This window comes from Erpetoichthys calabaricus, chromosome 13 (assembly GCF_900747795.2).
Source record: "Erpetoichthys calabaricus chromosome 13, fErpCal1.3, whole genome shotgun sequence".
Lineage (NCBI taxonomy): Eukaryota > Metazoa > Chordata > Cladistia > Polypteriformes > Polypteridae > Erpetoichthys > Erpetoichthys calabaricus.
The window spans coordinates 39,052,890-39,073,153 of NC_041406.2; the positions used below are offsets into that span (position 1 = coordinate 39,052,890).

The following is a 20,264-nucleotide window of genomic DNA, read 5'->3' on the forward strand; positions in this document are numbered from 1 at the left end:
GATAACCTTGCAGATGGAGGAGCACAAGAGCAGGAGTTCTTAGAAGTAATCAGTAACTGTTTTCTAACACAGCATGTTAAAGCACCAACAAGGGGTGAAGCCTGTCTGGATTTAGTATTTTGTAATAATCAGGATAGAATTGATGGTGTAGAGGTGATTGAACCACTAGGGTCACGTGACCATAATGTAATACAATTCTCAGTATTTTGTAAGAGTATAGATGCAAAGACTAAAATTGTTAAGTTTAACTTTGGTAGGGTTAATTTTGAGCAGATGCGACAATGTCTAAGTAGGATACACTGGGATAAGCTTTCAAGTGTGGAGACAGTTGAGGGGCAGTGGAACAGGTTTAAAAATGTTTTACATGTAATGCAGGACAGATACATACCTAAATTTGGAATTAATAGGAAACTAAAAAGAACTCCACGGTGGATTAATAAAGATTTAAAAAAGAAGTTGTAAAGGAAAAAACTGCTTTATAAGGCATATAAGACTAATGACTGCAAAGTGAATCATAGAGCGTATGAGAACATGAGGGCAACCATTAAGAAGGATATCAGGGAGGCTAAAAAACAGTTGGAAAGGAATATAGCAGATAAGGCGAAAGACGACCCTAAGAGATTCTTTCAGTATTTTAGTAGTAAAAGAACAGTCAAGGAGGAGGTCAAGTGCATCAGAAATAGTAAAGAGGAATTAAAAGATACAGACAGTGAAATAACGGATGCCCTAAACTTACATTTTTCTGAGGTGTTTACAAGTGAGCAAGTGGATAACTTCCTAGAGGTAACAGGGACTACTAAGGAGGTACTGAGGGATTTGGAAATTGTAGAGGGAGAAGTGCTACTCAGATTAAATAAGCTGAAATCAAAAAAATCACCAGGACCAGATAATATTTACCCTTGAGTTCTTAAGGAGGCTAGCAAGTACATATATAAACCCTTGACACATATTTTTAGGAAGTCACTGCACCCTGGAGAGATTCCGAAGGACTGGAAAATGGCAAATATCATCCCATTATATAAAAAGGGTGACAGGGCAGATCCAAGCAACTATAGGCCAGTAAGCTTAACATGCATCACAGGAAAATTAATGGAAGGAATTATTAAGGATAAGATTGAGCAACACCTGGTAAGGACAGGAGTTATTCTGAGCATGGGTTCAGAAGTGGGAGGTCGTGTTTTTCTAACATGCTGGAATTCTATGAGGAGGCAACAAAAGGATACGATCAAAGTAGAGCATAGGATATTATTTATCTGGACTTTCAGAAAGCATTTGATAAGGTGCCACATGAGAGGTTGGGCATCAAATTAAAAGAAGTGGGAGTTCAGGGTGATGTTTTTAGATGGGTGCAGAATTGGCTCAGACACTAGAGCAGAGGGTGATGGTGCGAGGAACCTCATCAGAACTGGTCGATGTTAAGAGTGGTGTTTCATAGGGGTCAGTGCTAGGGCCGCTTCTATTTTTAATATATATAAATGATTTAGATAGGAATATAAGTAACAAGATGGTTTAAGTTTGCAGATGACACCAAGATAGGTGGATTAGCAGATAATTTGGAATCCGTTATATCATTACAGAAGGACTTGGATAGCATACAGGTTTGGGCAGATTTGTGGCAGATAAAATTTAATGTCAGTAAATGTAAAGTATTACACACAGGAAGTAAACATGTTAGGTTTGAATACACAATGGGCGGTCAGAAAATTGAGAGTACACCTTATGAGTAGGATTTAGGAGTCATAGTGGACTCTAAGCTATCGACTTCCTGACAGTGTTCAGAAACCATTAAGAAGGCTAACAGAATGTTAAGTTATATAGCAGGATGTGTGGAGTACAAGTCCAAGGAGGTTATGTGCAACCTTTATAATGCACTGGTGAGGCCTCACCTTGACTACTGTGTGCAGTTTTGGTCTCCAGGCTACAAAAAGGACATAGCAGCACTAGAAAAGGTCCAGGGAAGAGCGACTAGACTGATTCCAGGGCTACTAGGGATGAATTATGAGGAAAGATTAAAAGAGCTGAGCTTTTACAGTTTAAGCAAAAGAAGATTAAGAGGTGACATGATTGAAGTGTTTCAAATTATGAAGGGAATTAGTCCAGTGGATTGAGACTGTTATTTTAAAATGAGTTCATCAAGAACACGGGGACAAAGCTGGAAACTTAGGGTAAATTTCGTAACAAACATTAGTAATTTTATCTTTACTCAAAGAACGACAGACACTTGGAATAAGCTACCAAGTAGTGTGGTAGACAGTAAGACATTGGGGACTTTCAAAACTCGACTTGATGTTTTTTTGGAAGAAATAAGTGGATAGGACTGGCAAGCTTTGTTGGGCTGAATGGCCTGTTCTTGTCTAGAGTGTTCTAATAATATATATCTATATACTATATACACATAAATACACATACTCCATTAGACACAGCCACAATACCCACAATGGATCAAAACAGGCCAGTTTATGGACACCAATTAACTTAACATGCATGCACCTTTTGGAGGTGTCAGGAAAAATGACAGTTGCCAGAGGAAAAACCCATGAAGGCTCTGGGAGAAACAAATTCCACACAGGCAATTAATAGGCAGGGATTCAAATCCAGGCAGTACCATGCACTGTAAATTCAAATACTATTAAAAGTAAGGCTAAATGCAGTGACTTTTGAAATAGTCTGTTTAGTCCAACTATGCAGTGTTTTTTTTTTTTGTTGTTGTTTCCATTCAGGTATGAGTTTCCTGCCTCATTATGCAGCAGGTCCAAGCAAATTTTAAGGAAAACGTTTGAATCCAAAATTTTATAGTAACATCTTGAATAAACTAACTAACAAAGTATTAAGCATTATTACAATACTAACAGAAAAAAGCTACCTGGATGTGGTGCAGCTCAAATTTAGATAAATGCAGTGCCTGCCTACTAAAATATGCAGAAGATAAGCAACATAATTTTCAGATGCTGGTAGTCACTGCAGATTTCCTAAGATGGTGGCTACAGCAAAAACAGAAATTCAAGAAAAGGCCACATCAGTACCACAGAACAACAGCCTACTGTATACTACAAAAATGTTTGACAATGAAAACACGATCAAATAATAAGCCATGGATCATGTCAATGTGAGAAAGCATAGTTTAGTATGCTAAGTAGCTGGATTTTGAACCACATGTTTGCAAGTACAAATCCCACTTCCCTATACTTCCTGTTAACCTACCTCACCTGCATGGACTCCAAGTACTTGGATAAAATTGTACATGTGCTATTAAGCTACTAAAGATGTCATTATTATGAATGGTGCTAGAAAATGAAAACTGGTTGATTAACATTTGAAGCAATTGATTTATATTCATCAACCTTGTTTTACTGTGAATATGTCTGATCATACTGTTTCTTTCTTCTGTATTTTATTGTAGACAACAAAACCACTCAAGGAGAAAGGCATCTGTGTGTTTAAAAATAAGGTGCTCAATAGTTACCCAGTAACCAAGAAAGTAACTAAAGATATTTATGTTCCTTCTCCTGAATAATAAGTAAGTTCTATGAACATGTACATTATTTCTCAGAGCTGCTAAAGAAAAAAAAATTATCAGCACAATCTGCATGGATTCAGAAACACAGCCTACAGACGAGACTTATCTTCAGTGTGAACAGCAACAGATTCAGATGTATGCTGCTTGTGATTGTCAGTTACATAATAACATAATCATTCTAGCCGTTAATCTGAGTAAGTAGGTTATTTAATAGAATTAAAAGACAGGGTGCAGATAGCATTTCCTGAAATACTTAACTTAATAAAGTGCAATCTGATTTCAAATTGGAAATCCAAGTGTTTATTATGCTAACAAAATTGCTAACTCTTTCTAATTGAACCTGTTTTGTGTTGGATTGTAAGTGTCATTTTACTTTTTTGTATATCAAAAAATATCCTGGTAAGCATGGAGAGCTATCAAGCAGTTTAGGTGAATGTATTGTAGCACACTGGCAAAACCTGGCAAAAGGAGCCGTGCTTTGCCTGCCTCTTTTAGAGGAAAACATAATTTGCCTGGCATTTGGGTTCCACACTGGCACGTCCACTTTTCAGGTACTTTAGACTTAGCTTAAACCCTTTTTAGAAATAAGACATAAATTAAGCCAGTGGAAGTCCTCACAGGTGGTGCAGTGGTAGTGCTGCTGCTTTGCAGTAAGGAGACTGTGGAAGATTGTGGGTTCGCTTCCCGGTTCCTCCCTGTGTGGATAGCGCTTTGAGTACTGAGAAAAGCGCTATATAAATGAAATGAATTATTATTATTATTATTAAGTAGAAATTAAGAAGTTCATCCTACCAAGCTACTCAATTAAATGACTTTTATTGGTGATATGGGGAAAGAGAAATTAAAAATGAGACATTAGCATGTTAAAGTATTATTAAGGGCTAACATAGCATGGTTTAGTATTGTTAGTCTACTCTAAGCTATGCATGACGAGGCAGAAAAACAGTAACCACACAAAACTGAAACCATTGCTTATAAAGAAGATCAATGCCAATTGCAGACCAAAAGACAGTGATTTTTATTACATACAACATTTTCCATGTTGTAATTTGAGTTTCATTTTTTTTTTCCATAACCCTGCTTCAATTCAGTCAGCTAGTAGTTTAAAACTATAAAACTGATGATAACACATCTAACTTGCATTTATCGTGGATTTATCACTACAACAATCTAGACGAGAACAGACCATTCATTTTACCAAAGCTCCCCAGTGCTGTCCACTTACTTCTTCTAAAATAAAATCAAGTCTAGTGAGAATTTAAGCAGCTATGTTTTCTCGTTAACTGCAGTGTGCCAATTTTACATTTTCTATTAATATGTACCCTTAGCAGCCATTAAACCTACGCACATAAAGGTGCAGTTTATATGTGCAAAGGAGCAACAATGAAGCATAGCAAACAAATAAAAGCTCCATTTGTCCTATTTTAAAAATTGAATGTCTGTCCATTCACCTACTCAAACTGTTAAATGGGGTTAAGGTTACAAATGGCTGTCCCAAAGAGAAATCTTAAGAGGTCACAACTGAGTGGAGAGTTTGGCCAAACTGGCAACTGTAAGACGCATAAGAAAAAACAAAAAATTGTGAGCTGCAGCTGTCCTGGTAATCAGTTATTTTAATGGGATTGAACTGTGAATGTTCAGAAAGGTGGACTGAATTTGTTTACCATTAAGTCAGAAATATAAAAAGTATGAGTTTTAGGTTTTGTGAAGAGTTTAGGGAGGGTATTTAAGTGTGTTTATACACAAATTTAGATTAATTCAATCCAACATTATTAATAAATAAATTATAACAGTTCTGTCTGATTAGTACGCATACGAATTACTGAAATCTGCTTTTCTGTTAGCTAGTTTACTACTTGTTCAGTATTATTGTTAAATAATATATTTAAACAGGAACAATATGCACCTACAGGATTGTATGGTCTCTGTGAAGGAAGAGGTTGCTTACATTTATTTATTTATTTGGCTGACGCCTTTATCAAAAGTGACTTACAACATTTGTTATATTTCTTTTCTTTTTCCAATTGGAGCACAGGTGGGTGAAGGGACTTGTTCAGGGTCACACAGCGTCAGCAGCAGGATTTGAAGCCACAACCTCAGGGTTTGGAGTCCAAAGCCTTAACCACTGCACTGCACTGCCTGGTTATCTTTGGCCCTGTCCACACCACTATGTTTTCATAAAAAAAAAAAAACGCAGATATTAGTCTCCATTTATACCTTTTGTCCACACTACTCCAGCATTTTGCAACCCACGGAAACAAATACTCCTGAAAACTCCCTCCAGAGTTGTATACTTCTGAAAACACCAGCTTAGGGTTTTAGTGTGGATGGGCAAAAACACATTCTGATTTGTTCATGCTTACTATGTTGCCCTTTCCGGATTGGGTCCTGCTCTTTATAACATCTCATTACCTAACACAATCTGATTGGTTCATGCTTACTATGTTGCCCTTTCTGGATTGGGTCCTGCTCTTTATAACATCTCAATACCTAACTGGTTATCCTTCACGGAATAAAAAAAACCCTATTGAAACAGAGTGGGTGTTGAAGACTTTCCATGGTGTGTGTTGTGTTGCTTACCTGTAGGCATCTAAATTGTGTTTTGTACAGTTTGAATGCTGCATACATGTCCATCCATCCATCCATTTTCCAACCCGCTGAATCCGAACACAGGGTCACACAGGGCACAAGGCAGGGAACCAATCCTGGGCAGGGTGCCAACCCACCGCAGGACACACACAAACACACCCACACACCAAGCACACACTAGGGCCAATTTAGAATCGCCAATCCACCTAACCTGCACGTCTTTGGACTGTGGGAGGAAACCGGAGCGCCCGGAGGAAACCCACGCAGACACAGGGAGAACATGCAAACTCCACGCAGGGAGGACCCGCTGCATACATGTGCAAAAGGCAAATAATTTACCAGTTGCTACAGTTTTGTGTTAAATACTACGGCCGACAGTGTTATCACTCCTGCAAGGATTTCTCTGCCAATGTGTGCATACAGAGTGCAGGCGAATGTTTATGTCACATGTGTTTTCAGTCGTTTAACTGTGGATGGAGAGACTTTTGCAAAAGATGTGAAAGTGTGGTTTGGAAACACTTTTTTTTTTTTTTTTTTTAAATGGAAACATAGTGATATAGATGCAGCTACAGACTCCTCCTCGAGAATTTCCAGGTGGTCCTTCCTACCCAGTCAAAATATATACCTGTATATATACAGTATAAAATATATCCATCCATCCATAATCCAACCCGCTATATCCTAACTATAGGGTCACGGGGGTGGGAGCCAATCCCAGCCAACACAGGGCACAAGGCAGGAAACAAACCCCGGGCAGGGCGCCAGCCCACCGCAGAGTATAAAATATATATATATATATATATATATACAGTACATGTATACAGTATAAAATCGTCAGTGTTCCAGGACTGCTCAATACCTGGTGCTATTAGGGCACTGAATGTCACCTAATCACCTCCAATGCAGCAGTGCAATAGATGACATCTTGTGCAATTAAGGTCTTATTTGAATGTTTGTGTTCTACCTTATTTCTTCTTATCCTTTCTTATCCTTTTGTAATTATATTTACTGTATTTATATTTTGACACCGCAGGGACTGCACCTAATTTTGTTGTATTTGTTACAATGACAACAAAGATATTCTGATTCTGATTATCGGTCTCACTTCACTGACAGCTTATTACTTACTGATGGCATGAAACGTTAACCTGTTATCCGTGCTTGGATTTAGGAGACGCTGTGGTTTTTCCTCCTTGACGGACTACATGTACTGTATGTGCAGACTCCTCATGAGAATGTGATTATACAAAGATCTCCTAATTCATTACTTATGTACATATTAAGCTTGGATGAAGTCTGAGATTTATGACTTGGAGGCTGTAAGAGGCAAAGGAGCACCACGAAAACCTGTCATAACATAGCCTAAAATTAAGAAGTAAAAAAGCAGTAAGCAATTATTTTTGCACTAATTGACATGAATAGGCATCAAAATGAAAGTACAAACTGAAGGATTTGTAAAAAATAAAATTCACTCTACCAGAGTAACATCACATAGCAGCTGACTAACATCCTGAAACAGCACAACACATTTTCCTTAACACCAACACAACATGAAATGAGATAAAGGCAATACACAAGCATAACTATCTGAAACTTTCCATATGATATTAAGGATCTGGGAATGACATCTTTACCAAAAAGCGGGGTGAGGGAGTTACCTTTAATGCCAATACTCATTCATTTAAATCAAATCACTTTCAACCTAATTTAGTAAATCAAAGCTTGAAATCTGCCTTCGTATTTGGGCACAAGGCAAACGTACACACAGCAATAATCAAATGTGCCTGTTATGTTCCTTTACAATTCAATAAATAACAAAACAGTTACAGGATCCTATAAGAAAGGACCACCAAATTTACTAAAGTATAGCCGAAGACACCAGGAAACAAGGAACAATATAACATATTACTTGTAAGTTTCCATCTGTCTTGACATTCATATTTAGAACGATAAAAAATAATTTCTCTCTATATTTTTAAAATTTTTTTAATGCAGTCCCTTCCTTTAGAAATTTCAGTGGTTCTAGCTATTCTGTAAGGCAGAACTCTCACTTCCACACTGTATACTTATATTAAGTTTGTCTGTTAGCTTTGAATGCACTGCCTATAATTTGTCAATTAATCCACAATGTTTTGAGCATGTAGGTAACATGATGAAGCAATCAAATAGCTGATAGATGACCGGGGACCTTGCCCCCCCCCCCCCGGGACACCTGGAGAAGGAAAGGACCGAGAGAGGGGCAGTATCTTCCCTGGGACGCAAGAGGGAAGCCCCCCTGGATTGCATGGGGGCCACAGAGCTTGGAAACTCAACCCCTTTAGGGTGCCGTGGCCACCGCCAGGGAGCTCCTGGATGGTTCCGGAGCCATGGACCGAACAATTCCGCCACACCAGGAAGTACTGCCAGAACAGGAACCAGGTACAACCGGAGTGCATCCAGGAAGTGCTGCAGGAAGGTTATCAAGGAGCACCTGGAGCACATCTGGGTGCATTATAAAAAGGGTCGCCTCACACCATTCAGGGAGGCAGAGGACGGAGCTTGCGAAGGAGGGAGTGGAGGCAGCAGAAGAAAGAGTAAAGGACTGAGTAATTGTGAGATATTTATGGTGCATGGTGCTGTGTGCAGTGAAGAAACAAAATAAACGTGTGTGATTTTGGGACCTCTGAGTCTGTGTGTCTGTCTGTGTTCTGGGCATCTGCCACAAAGCAAATAACCTGTGTCAATATATTGCAGAAATTGTCCAATATAAATCAAGGGGCAATTAAGACTTATCATGGAGGACTGTTTGCAGTTCTGGTCACCACACCACAAAAAGACAAAGCAGCTCATGAAACTGTGAATGAGAGGGCATGTCCAGCTCTGACAAGTTGAGGGACTTAAACCTCTTTAGGCTGCAAGAGGACCTAATCCAGGTCTTTGACATTGTCAAGCCGCTGATAAAGTGGATTCAGTGGAATTCTTTCAGTTAAACAACAAATCCTATCTGGCTGAGATATTGGGACAATTTAGCTATTAGCTATGATGAACTGAATGATTGCCTCTAAAATGTCGTATAATACACTTGGTGGTGTTACTTTGTTTAGCATTACTGCAATATGCTCTGCTTTCTATGAGAGGAGTTTCAAGAGTCCATTCGCTTTAATAGAAATAAAACAGAACCCCTAATTGTTTTTTTCTTCAGAAACCTTATTAATGCTCCTGGACAGGGGAAGCACTCCATCATAGTGTACATTAACACGGACCCCCAGACTCATTTACACCGAGCTAATATAAATCTCCCAATATATTTGGTTGCTGGAAAGAAGTCTAGAGTATCCACACTTAAATGTGTGCAGGTGCACAAGAGGATATGAAAACTTTAAATACTGCAGGCAATGTCTGGGACAAAGATTTGAATGGAAAACAGCAGCAGCGCTAACCACTGCACCTGTTGTGCCATCCATTTAAATATCAGCAGAAGTAAAATTATTTTATTTTTGGAGCCCTTGGAAAAACAACTTATTTTCCAATACACTTTATACAGGACAACAATTTTTGTCAGAAAAACACAAAAGAACTGCACGTTTTATGAAATTTACTTTTGTCACCCTTTACTTATTGCTTGACCTCCATGATCTCCCATGGAAAAGTGCAGCACAAAGTTACAGTATATACTGAATATTTTTCAGCTGGACAGCTTACATCAAAGTGCCATTAACAAATCTTAACTTAATCTATTTCAAATTTTGTACCTGCAATTCTGGACAAACAACACTGTTGTGATGTGAAATTTTGCATATATGTTGATAAATAATTTGTATGTCTTTATTTGTAACTTAGGCAAAGCAATGTAATATTAGTGTTACAATAGTGAGAAGCATTCATGTTTACCCCCCTAGGACTAAGTCAGGAAAGTGAATTTTACGACAGGGTTGGGGGAAGTGTCTCCAACAAGTTTGGCCAGTGATTCTCTGCTGGAGTCTCTCAGTCCCTTAGGAAAGCCAGGCTGCCTAACTGCCAAGCTTCACCTTAAAACATGGTTTGGGGGGCAGGTGTAAAGGTATTCTGTCCCCCCATTGGTCTGAAGTATGGGTGTTTGGAATTGGCTTGTATCAGAAGCCCTTAAGTACCATGACGCCCTATTGGCTCTAGGGGTTGGACAGAAAACCTATAAATGTGCTTGCTTTACCCCCTTCTCTCTCTCTCTCTCTTACCAAACTGATGAAAGACCATCTCACACACCATAAACTGAAAAGGACAACACAATGAAGAGCACAGCTCGGCAGCCATATTGAGACAGGCATGCGGCCTGTCCTGAAGAAAGCTGACCACAAATGATGCCTTAACTAGAAACATTTTAAGTAACTAACAAGTCTGTGTGCCGCCTGAAACTACACATCATCATTTATCAGGTTGTATGGTTGCCAGTATTCAAATGTACTTTGCATATTGTTATTATTTATGAATATTATCAATAATACATTGTTAAAATTGTAACTTAACTCCTGCTTGTCTTTTACTACACCTAATTGCCTATTGCCCGAGGTTATAGATGTAGAAGGGAAGGTGGGGAGAAGAGATATGGTATGATACTTTATAAACAGATTTGAGGCATTCTGACAAAGGCTACATATTAAAGAATACAAAAGGGGAAAGTAGAGTAATATATTACTCTTCCAAGACAAAACAAACACCACCAGATTTATTTAGCTCCTAATCAGACACATAACCCTAAAGTTGGGTGTTGCACTTAGTTTGAGGAAGGCTGCAATTTTTTTATTCCAACCATTTTTTTTATTTAGAAGTCAATCATTTCTGGTAAAGGTGTAAGTCACTTGAATAGTCCTGCTGTTATTTATAAATTTGTGACCCATCACTTGCTAGTTAAGATTCAGTGCCATGAAGGTAATACATTTAAAACACACTACATGTACTGCGGTGGACTGGTGCCCTGCCCGGGGTTTGTTTCCTGCCTTGCTCCCTGTGTTGGCTGGGATTGGCTCCAGCAGACCCCCGTGACCCTGTAGTTAGGACATAGCGGGTTGGATAATGGATGGATGGACACACTACATGTAGCCCTTCATTGCTTCTTTTTCACTTTACTAACTTCAAACGAACAATTACACGCAAACATAAGGGGGGACTAGCACTAGAAGCCAGCACTTTTGGACACAATGCAGCAACTGCAACGACTGACTTTTCATTCTAAAATGGGTTTGAATGAAAGCCTGCAGGGCCTCTGGGAAGTGCGCTGGTGAATCTCGCTTCAAACAGCATGACTTAGGGAGACCCAAAAAAAAAAAAAAAAAAAACGGAAGTTCTTGCCTCATTCTCATGCTTGGCACATGTTGTACCCCTCTTGGTGTTCTGCAAGTTTTCAAGTATATTAGGAGAGATCACACCTGTCATGTCTCAGTTGGTCACGTCTTAAAGGTTTTAGCACTGAACTGTAAAGAAGTTTTCAACTGCAAAGCTCAAAGTCTGATAATTGCAGTTATTACCTGCATTTAAAACATTTGGAATATAAGGTGGAGGGAAAACAGTACAATTAGAAATAAAAAAAGGAAAAAAACATATAAATCATGGGCGCGTGCACATATGTCACACCCTGTATTGTACAAGCAGTACGATGAGTTCTCATACAGTCATCAATGCCTCACTGATTCAAATGAGATTACAAACACATACCTGCAATGAGAAGTCAAGCAAAATGACACCTGTTATTGGCTAACTATACAAAGCAAGCTTTCAAGGCCCCTAACACGGTACAACACCCTACTACTAAGCACAGACCTGGAAAGCAGCTATCTATAGATCCACTTAACACACAAAACATGCTTTACAGCTTTACCCAACTGGCTGTTTCAGAAGACTAGTGTTGTTTCAATGCTTCTCTTTTACCTTACAAAGTACTGCATATAAAATAAGACTGGTGTGTAACTCCTAGCAGCCAACATGCAGGTATCGATCAGACAAAGTACCCTACCTGAAAGAGAACACAAGGGTCTCAAGAATACAATGTGCAGACGTTTCCTCAGAAGACAAACCACCACATTAGTGCAGTCCTCCTGCACCATTGTGAGGCGAAAAAGAGCAAGGGGTGTGGGACAAAGACCTTTAAAACACACTAAGTGATCCCAAAAAGCAGGAATGCAAAGTGTTTAAAAAAAGGTTATGTTTAGAACATGAGGCGCCATGAATTGACTATCAATCAATCAATTCACACCCTTCCCTAGTGTGTCAAACCTTTGAATCCATTTCTTGTTTTGTGATTTTATACATTAAAGCTGGTGTATGATTTTTTTTTTTTTTTTTTTAAAGAAGATCAGGCACAGGGATCGTCCATGGTGGCGCTACTTTTGAAGCTCTTCTTATATAATACGCTACTGTGGCTGTCTGTCTGTCCAGGATTTTAAATCACCTGTAGCTCACAGACTGTTTGAACTGTTGACCTGAAATTTGGTACACATATACTACATGACATCTACTATCCACGTTCGGGGTGATGATTGACCTCCAAGGTTATTCCTCTTTTTATTATTATTTTATTTTATTGTAGAATCAACTCTTGACTGCATACAGGCGCCGTTCTCAATCCTTACCTTCGCCGTCACTTCCCCTACCTCTTCATATCTTAAATCATTCTTGAGGCAGATGGAAGACTTAAGTGCCAGCTTAAGTGAAAAATTAAGAAAAACGTACTAAGTAATTGCAGCACAAACACTGACTTAATCAGTTTTAACACGAAAATATGCAAACGAAAGAAGAGAAGAAGCGGGCCACTAGGGTAAAGGAAAGAAGAGCTGCTCAGGAAGCAGCAAGTGCATCAACCTCTGAGCAAACGAATACTATAAACATACAGAGAAAGAGTATGAAAGCTAGGAATGCTCAAGTCAAGTGTATTCTGCAGTGCACCGTTACTGGTATGATATATTTAGGAGCATCTAGCTGTGAGCTGGTGTGGAAGGAGCACCTGGACGTTGGACAACCAGTATACCTTTCCCAACTTTATCCTCCTTTTCCTTTTCCTGTTGCCAGTGTTGGTGCTAGGTTATTTTGCGCCCTAGGCCAAGCGACTGTCTGGTAGCTAACCCCTGCAGTTGGGTCCCCCCCCCCCCCAACCCCTTATGATCTGCACCCTAGGCAAACGCCGAATTCCCCTTATTGGTAGAACCAGCCCTGCCTGTTGCATTAAAGCAACCAGAAGGATGACATATCTTTGGAAGTGAAAATTCAACCTTCCATTTAATCAGTCATCTTAACTCACTGTAGTCTGCCTAGAAGCAACAGCATATCCTGGCATCAAAGTAACATTCTTGAAATGTATATATGTGTATCTTTTCACAAATATTAAGAATTTTGAGCATTCTGCATGTTATACTGTATATCGCATATACTATAGATCGAAATATACAGTACAAGTATACTGAAATTTACAAATGAACAAATATACCAAAAGCAGTAAGAGATTAAAACTCATTTTCAGTGAAATTTGTAGAGTAAGCACACTTAGGAAACTCAGCTGTCATCACAAACTGTATACCAGGGGTGTCAAACTCTGGGCCTGGAGGGTCGCAGGTTTTCATTCTAACCCTCTTCCTAATCAGTGACCAATTTTCACTACTAATTAACTTCTTTTCCCTTCATTTTAATTGCCCTGTTTTTAAGGAGTCAGTCCTCTGAATGTATTCCTTTTTTCATTAAATGGCAGCCAAACAGAAATGAGATGTGAAACGAGCCAACAGATGACCAGCAGATGACCAGCTAAACTGGAACGTCAAACTCCAGCCAATTTCACTCCAACCGGTTTCTTAATGAGAAGCCAATTCTTGCTGTTAATTAAAGCCATTACTGAATATCATGATTTGTTGCTGCTGTCATTCTGCCACAGCAGACATTTCCAAAACTGTTTTTCTCAGAGCACTGTCAAAATGTTTTGGTGACCTCGGAGATCAACCTTACGGAGACCTTCACCTTTCTTTATTTTCAGATATTGTGTGATGGGCACAGGTGAGCTGCTCATGTGGCGGCTTGTTTTGTGTCTCATTATTGTTTGCTGCTAATTGAGGAAAAAGAGACAACTAAAGGGCCTGAGTCAAGCTGATTTAAAAAATGGCAAAAGATGTTAATTTGAATTAAAAACTGGTCACTAATGAAGAAGATGGTTAGAATGAAAACCTGCAGCCACTGCGGCCCTCCAGGACCGGAGTTTGACACCTGTGCTGTATACAATACTCGAGCAAAGTTCCATTAGGACAAGGCCTGTCTGCTTTTGCATGGTGCCAGTTATTTGAAATTTTCAGATAATTATAAACTGAAATCTTCCTAACAATTCACACATTAAAAAAATCACCTTAAGGAACAACAGAACCATAAAAAGAGAAACATTTCTTCACACTGGACACTACTTCACAGTCAGAGGCGTGATTTGCAATGACCTCATACTGTGCTTTTATGTCTTCTTCTGGCCTTCACTTTACACAAACGTTACGGCTTGAAATATTTGTGTAATGCCACTAAGGGAGTGCAGGGTATTATACATAAATGGGAATGAGAATAGGAAAGGAAATGTTCAAGCTTGCTGCCTATGGAAAGATGCAGGTTACTCTGTTAACCTTATCCATTCATCTGTTTTCAAGACCCAGTGGGTGCAAATCAGTCGGGCCCACCAAGAGAGTGGATGACAGCTCAATGTTGGGTACTCACACACACCTCAGCCCACTCAGCATCTTCGATTTACCATTTCTATAAACTTGAAGCCCCTTGACTACAGGCAGATCTCCATTTAACTGATTATGCGACTTCTAAAATCAACTGGCTGCACCAGTGGGTCATATTACTTTGTAATTAACTTAGATCACTTTGCAGAGTTCTATTTTCATGTTTACATTAAAGAGTCTTTTTCTGTGGATCAATGTCACAAAAGCTACAATGAAATGTGATTTAGCGCAGTATAACAATAAAGCAGTGGAAAAAACAACTAATAAATATAATAATAATAATAATAATAGTAACACATTCATCAATGGAGGACTCAGCACAAACTGTATCTGGAAAAACTCAATGGAGGTTTCAGTTTCATAATTAAAGCTGATGAATGTTTTGCTTTTTATAGAACTTCAACAATATTGGATTAACTTTCAAGGTTTTGTTTTTATTTCTTTCCATTTTTTTAATGAATGCTCAAAACACACCAGTTGTAAATCAATGCTCCTTAGCCTTAGTCCTTGGAGAACCCCGTGGCTGCTGGTCTTTGTGTTAGTCGGGTTTATAAATAGACAGAAATGTCAGTAGTGTACTAAACGGGTAGGGGGTGCAGTGGTCAGAGGGCCTTTGCCACTTTCCTTGAAAGAATATAAAGCTGATGTAGGTAGGATGGAGGGCTACAAAGGGGACTCTAAAGGTTAGGGGAATACCACAGCAGTTGTTAACAACAGATCTAAGGCTTTGCAGTTGTTAACACATTTAAAGTGCCATGTTTCTTTTCAAACTCTAACACGTTCAGTGCTCACACCCTAGGTGGACAATGAAAACGTAACAAAATAACACCAGCTTTCAAAAGAGCTTCTGTCTATATTTCATATCATATATTTTCTTCATTAGAAATTGGGACATTCCCATCCCCCCCCCCCCCCCCCCAATATATCAAAAAATGAGCACACCTCTTTGCACCTGAAGCTGTTTTGTTCTTTTTTTTTTTTAGAAATATTTTAAAGCTCACCAATTCATAATCTCAGAAAAGAGAAATAACATGGAATGAGCTCTTCCTCTTTGCTCCCCCTTACTTGCATCCTTGTCTGCTAGTTTTAATGGAAACGTGTAAGGTGAGAGATTCTTACACAGTTTAAGATAAGGCCTAAATGCAGAAAAATAAATGGCCATGAGTACTAAAACACAAGGAAGTTTCATGCAAATGTGAATTTTTGAGATCCGTAACAAAGTGTCATATTACACAAAAGGATCGATTAACAACAACAAAAGGACGTCTGATTTAAACACAGGTTGAGAAACAGCGGAATTAGCTAGCTGCATGTGTGAACCACAGCACATTATTATTATTTTTACTTGAGACTACTTCTTACTTTGATTACTCAATAAACAATATAAAAAGCCTAATAAGAGATTACAAGAAAATTTTGAATGATAGTAATTGAATGAGCTACAAACTATAAAAAAGACATAAAAGAATCTAATTTCTAATTGTTCTTAGAACACTTGGACTATGCTATCCAGAGACAAAATGAACTGTGCAGGATACACAATTAAAGCAAAACCTCCGGCTCGGATTAGTAAATCTGTCGGAGAAGAAAACTGCAGCAACAGTGAAACAGAGCACTTACAAATTACTGACACATCCAAAATTGTACAAAGGTAAACACTAAAAGCTGAACCAAACTTTAAGAACAACTATGGAGCACAGCTGGATGCTGATAAGCAACGTTCATCTTACAGACAGAAATCGGGTACAAATTTGCACATTGCTTTCAGATCTCTCCTTCATTTTGCCAATTTCAAAAGCACATGAGCAACTGACTCACTGCTGAAGTGCCACGTCTCACATATATTTTACATACAAGTGGAGTAGCAGAGTCATATCATCTTTTTCTCCTGAATTCTACATTTTGCTTTCCAGCAGTGCATCCGTTTCTTTTCTCACAGATGGGGGACATTTCCCTGAATTATCACCATCCTGGAAGTATATAGCACTATGCAGGAAGCAGACCCAGAGATGTTACACTCACACACACACCCACTCACACTTGCTGAGCTAATTTACAGTTGCCAATAAATCTAATATGAGAATCTTTGGTAATAAGAAGGGAAATGTAAAATACTTCAGAGAAAAAAAAACACGCATAACACAGGAAAAACATGAAAACTCCACACAGACAGTGACAGGGAATGATTTGAACCGAGTCTTATATTGCGTCTTGATGGTACTATATAAAACAAAAACTGATTACCCAGTTCTCACCTCCATTCTTAGTTATGATCAATCACAAGCACTGGCTAGTGATTTGAAGAATGAGACTGTGAGTGTAAGGCAACTGAAATAAGGTTCCTGCGCGAAGCCCACTTGTCATGAAAAAGCGAAAAGTTCAGCCAAATGGGAGGACCTCGGAATAGAGCTGCTTCTTCTGCAGACCAAGCGAGGCCTTTTGTAGTGGTTTGGACACATACTTAGGATGCTCCCTGTGTCTCCTACCAGAGTGTACTAAGCATGAGTCACAGGGAGAAGACCCAGGGCAGAGCCAGGAAAGGCTGGAGAGGCCGTATAATGCATCTTGGCTAGCTTGGGAGACTCTGGGAATTCCCATAGAGGGGCTGCAGACTCTTGCTGAAGAAAAAGTGATCCGGATTTTCCAACTCGGCAGGTTGCCACCACGACCCTCACTAGAGAAATGTTAAGTAACTAATTAGGTGATGAGACTGCCCTGGGCAAGATAGGAAAATACAATGGCTTTGCAAAATTTAAGCATATCAAATGTATTCATTCATTTTCTGCATCTGCTATTTTCTGTACAAGGCCCCATACCCAGAAGGAGTCTCTCCATGCTAATGACAGTTTGATTCAAAACACTGCAGGTAGAGTCCTTACATGAACCACAACAGCGAGCACGTCATACAATGATCCTGCTTCGCATCTGCTGGCTCCTGGTGTCTTACAGGTTTGAATGTAAAATTCCATTATTAACCTACAAAGTTTTAAATGGCCTCACACCGGACTCCATCGGTGACCTGCTCCATCGCTATGCTCCTGTTTGCCCACTAAGGCCCTCCGAGTCTTGCGATCTTGTCGTGCCCCACACTAACCTGCACTCTGCGGGTGACAGGGCCTTCAGCCGTATAGCACCCAGACTTTGGAATGACCACCCTAAATTAATTAGATCAGTGCACTCCAATCATTCTTTTAAAAAAACAACTTAAAACTCATCCATTCAGGAAGGCTTTTACCTTAACCCTAACTCTCTGCCCCTTCTTTCAGTTTACCTCTCTGACCAGATGCTCAGGAGAATTTGTGTGTGTGTTATATTACAAATTATGTGATTTGTTATGCATTTCTTTTTGTATTAAATTTAGCATTATACTCAGGTTTATTGTCTTTTATTCTAGTTAATGTTTTGCATATCCTGTATTCATCTGTTTTAAGTGTTCTACTCCAGAAACATTTGTATCCACTGTTACATATACCTGCTGTTTCTTTCTGAGACTCTGAGAAGTGCATTGAGCATGGGAAAGGCGCTATATAAATAAAATGAATTAACATGTATACATTTAAGTATGATGTTCTTTACGTTTGAGTTGATTAACTTACTTGCTATTACGGGGACTGGCAGGGAGTTTAGCAATTCACTACAATAAACCTGTCCAACTGTGTACTGCAGCTGCATCCTGGAAATTATGCTTGGAAGATACTAAATCTGGATTGTCCTAAACTTCACCTCAGGGGACCACCATATTCTCACTCACGCAGACAGGTCATTCTAACTACTTCGCCATTTAGAAAGGAAACTTGGTATACTGGTTTGAATCCACACTAAAAATGGATGTAACTTCGCACGGAAAGCACCTCATCCGGTAGCAATGGAGGAAATAACTGAAGAACACCTTGACAGAACTCATGAAACATAACGAACATACCTGTAAGACAACTCACTGAATGGCTAGATGTTTTAGTGAATATCTGACTGAAAAGCGTATGTACTCACGCACACTTTTAAAACAGGATCGAGTACTTACCCATTTTCCAGAAGACTCATACAGACCACCTCCCGTACTCCCGGGTTGTTGGCCTTCTCGGTGGAGCAGCTCTGCAGGTTCCAAGTGGCCAGGCGCAGCACGCACCTGCCGTCCCTGAGTCCTGAGAAGACCTCCACGCTGGGTCTCACAGATATGATCTGAATCGGCCCTCCTGGGGGAAAGTCCAAGTCCTCGCTGTGCAGGCTAATGGAGGTGGGGCTCGGGTGCGACTTGCCGCTAAGGGGCAGCGCCCCACCATTTGTGTTAGTGGACGGCGCTCTTGAGCGCTCGGCAAAGATCTGCAAGCGGATTTTATCCAGAAATGAGGAGTTGACGCAGGGCACCTTAACCATGTCCTCGATACTCCTAAAGGGCCCGTTCTCCCGACGGTAGTCCACTATGCTCTTTGCGATTTTATCGGTGACCCCCCGGATGCTCATGAGCTGGGCTGCTGTGGCCGTGTTGATGTTGATCCTGCAACTTGCCAGCTGCTCGGGGCTCTGCTCTCGGCGCACCGAGCTGGGAGACTGCTGCGTGGAGGAGCCAGTCCTGTTGCTCACGCAAATCTCCAGCTTAATCTGCTCCAGCTTGGTAGCGCCCACCCCGCTTACCAGGGCCAGGTCCTCCACTTTCTTGAAGCCGCCGATGCATTCTCGATACTCCACTATATTTTGAGCCACCATGCGGTTCACCCCGGGGAGGGTCATCAGCTCCTCCTCCGTAGCAGTGTTAATGTTCAGGCGCTCCTGGTTCACCAGAATATTACTGAAGTTGCATGCCGTGCTGAACTTGCGTTTGCTGTTGCAAAGATCTGTCGGGTCTTTAGGGATGGAGCGGTGGCAGCCCAGATTCCCTCCCATGTTGCTTCACCTGGGTGCTCTTGACGCTCGAGTTCTTTGCCCGTGGAACGGCTACATGATCGGCGGGATTACAGGTGTGAGCAATGCGCTGCACATAAAAAGCGCGACTTTCACCTAGCGGGACAACGTCGTCCTCTACGTTCGTTCGCTCACTCACCGCGGCAGCTGGCCCGTTCAGTTCAGAGAAGACCTTGTCCAGCTCTGTGTATTTTACTCTACATCTTAGTGAGCCACTGGAGCACGGGTGACGGCTTTAGGCAAGTATTGACAGCAGCTCTCTGGAGCAGCTCCGCCCGCCAGCTGCTGCAGGACTAGCGTTAGGACCTGACGTCACGGCCCGTGGCTTGGGGGCGTGGTCGGCTTTTAGTCGCGCAAACGTCATTTAAACAGAGAAGAGAAGGCGCCGTTCAACTTGGAGCGTTTCGGTGCAGCAAAGGACTATAAGTATATCGTACACAATCAGGCGGCATGGATCACAGCTCCATTTTTTTTATTTTATGCTTTCTATATATTTATTTACTCGTATTTATTCACTTACGTTCTGTTCACACAATTGTGCCGGTTTCCTAAGGACATGT

At 40.2% G+C, this 20,264-nt stretch overlaps 1 protein-coding gene across 2 annotated transcripts in view; it reads right to left on the reverse strand.

Annotated features, from left to right (window-relative positions):
* Nucleotides 1-19,994, reverse strand: part of eepd1 (endonuclease/exonuclease/phosphatase family domain containing 1) — a 121,488-nt gene extending 101,494 nt beyond the window's left edge. For both annotated transcript variants that reach the window (XR_007936638.1, XM_028818141.2), the window contains exon 1: nt 18,827-19,994. Coding sequence is in view for 1 of the 2 variants with exons in the window: in XM_028818141.2 (XP_028673974.1) it covers nt 18,827-19,686 (860 nt within the window). In the remaining variant the exon portion in view is untranslated. The remainder of the gene's footprint in view (nt 1-18,826) is intronic.
* Nucleotides 19,995-20,264: the final 270 nt, after the last annotated feature.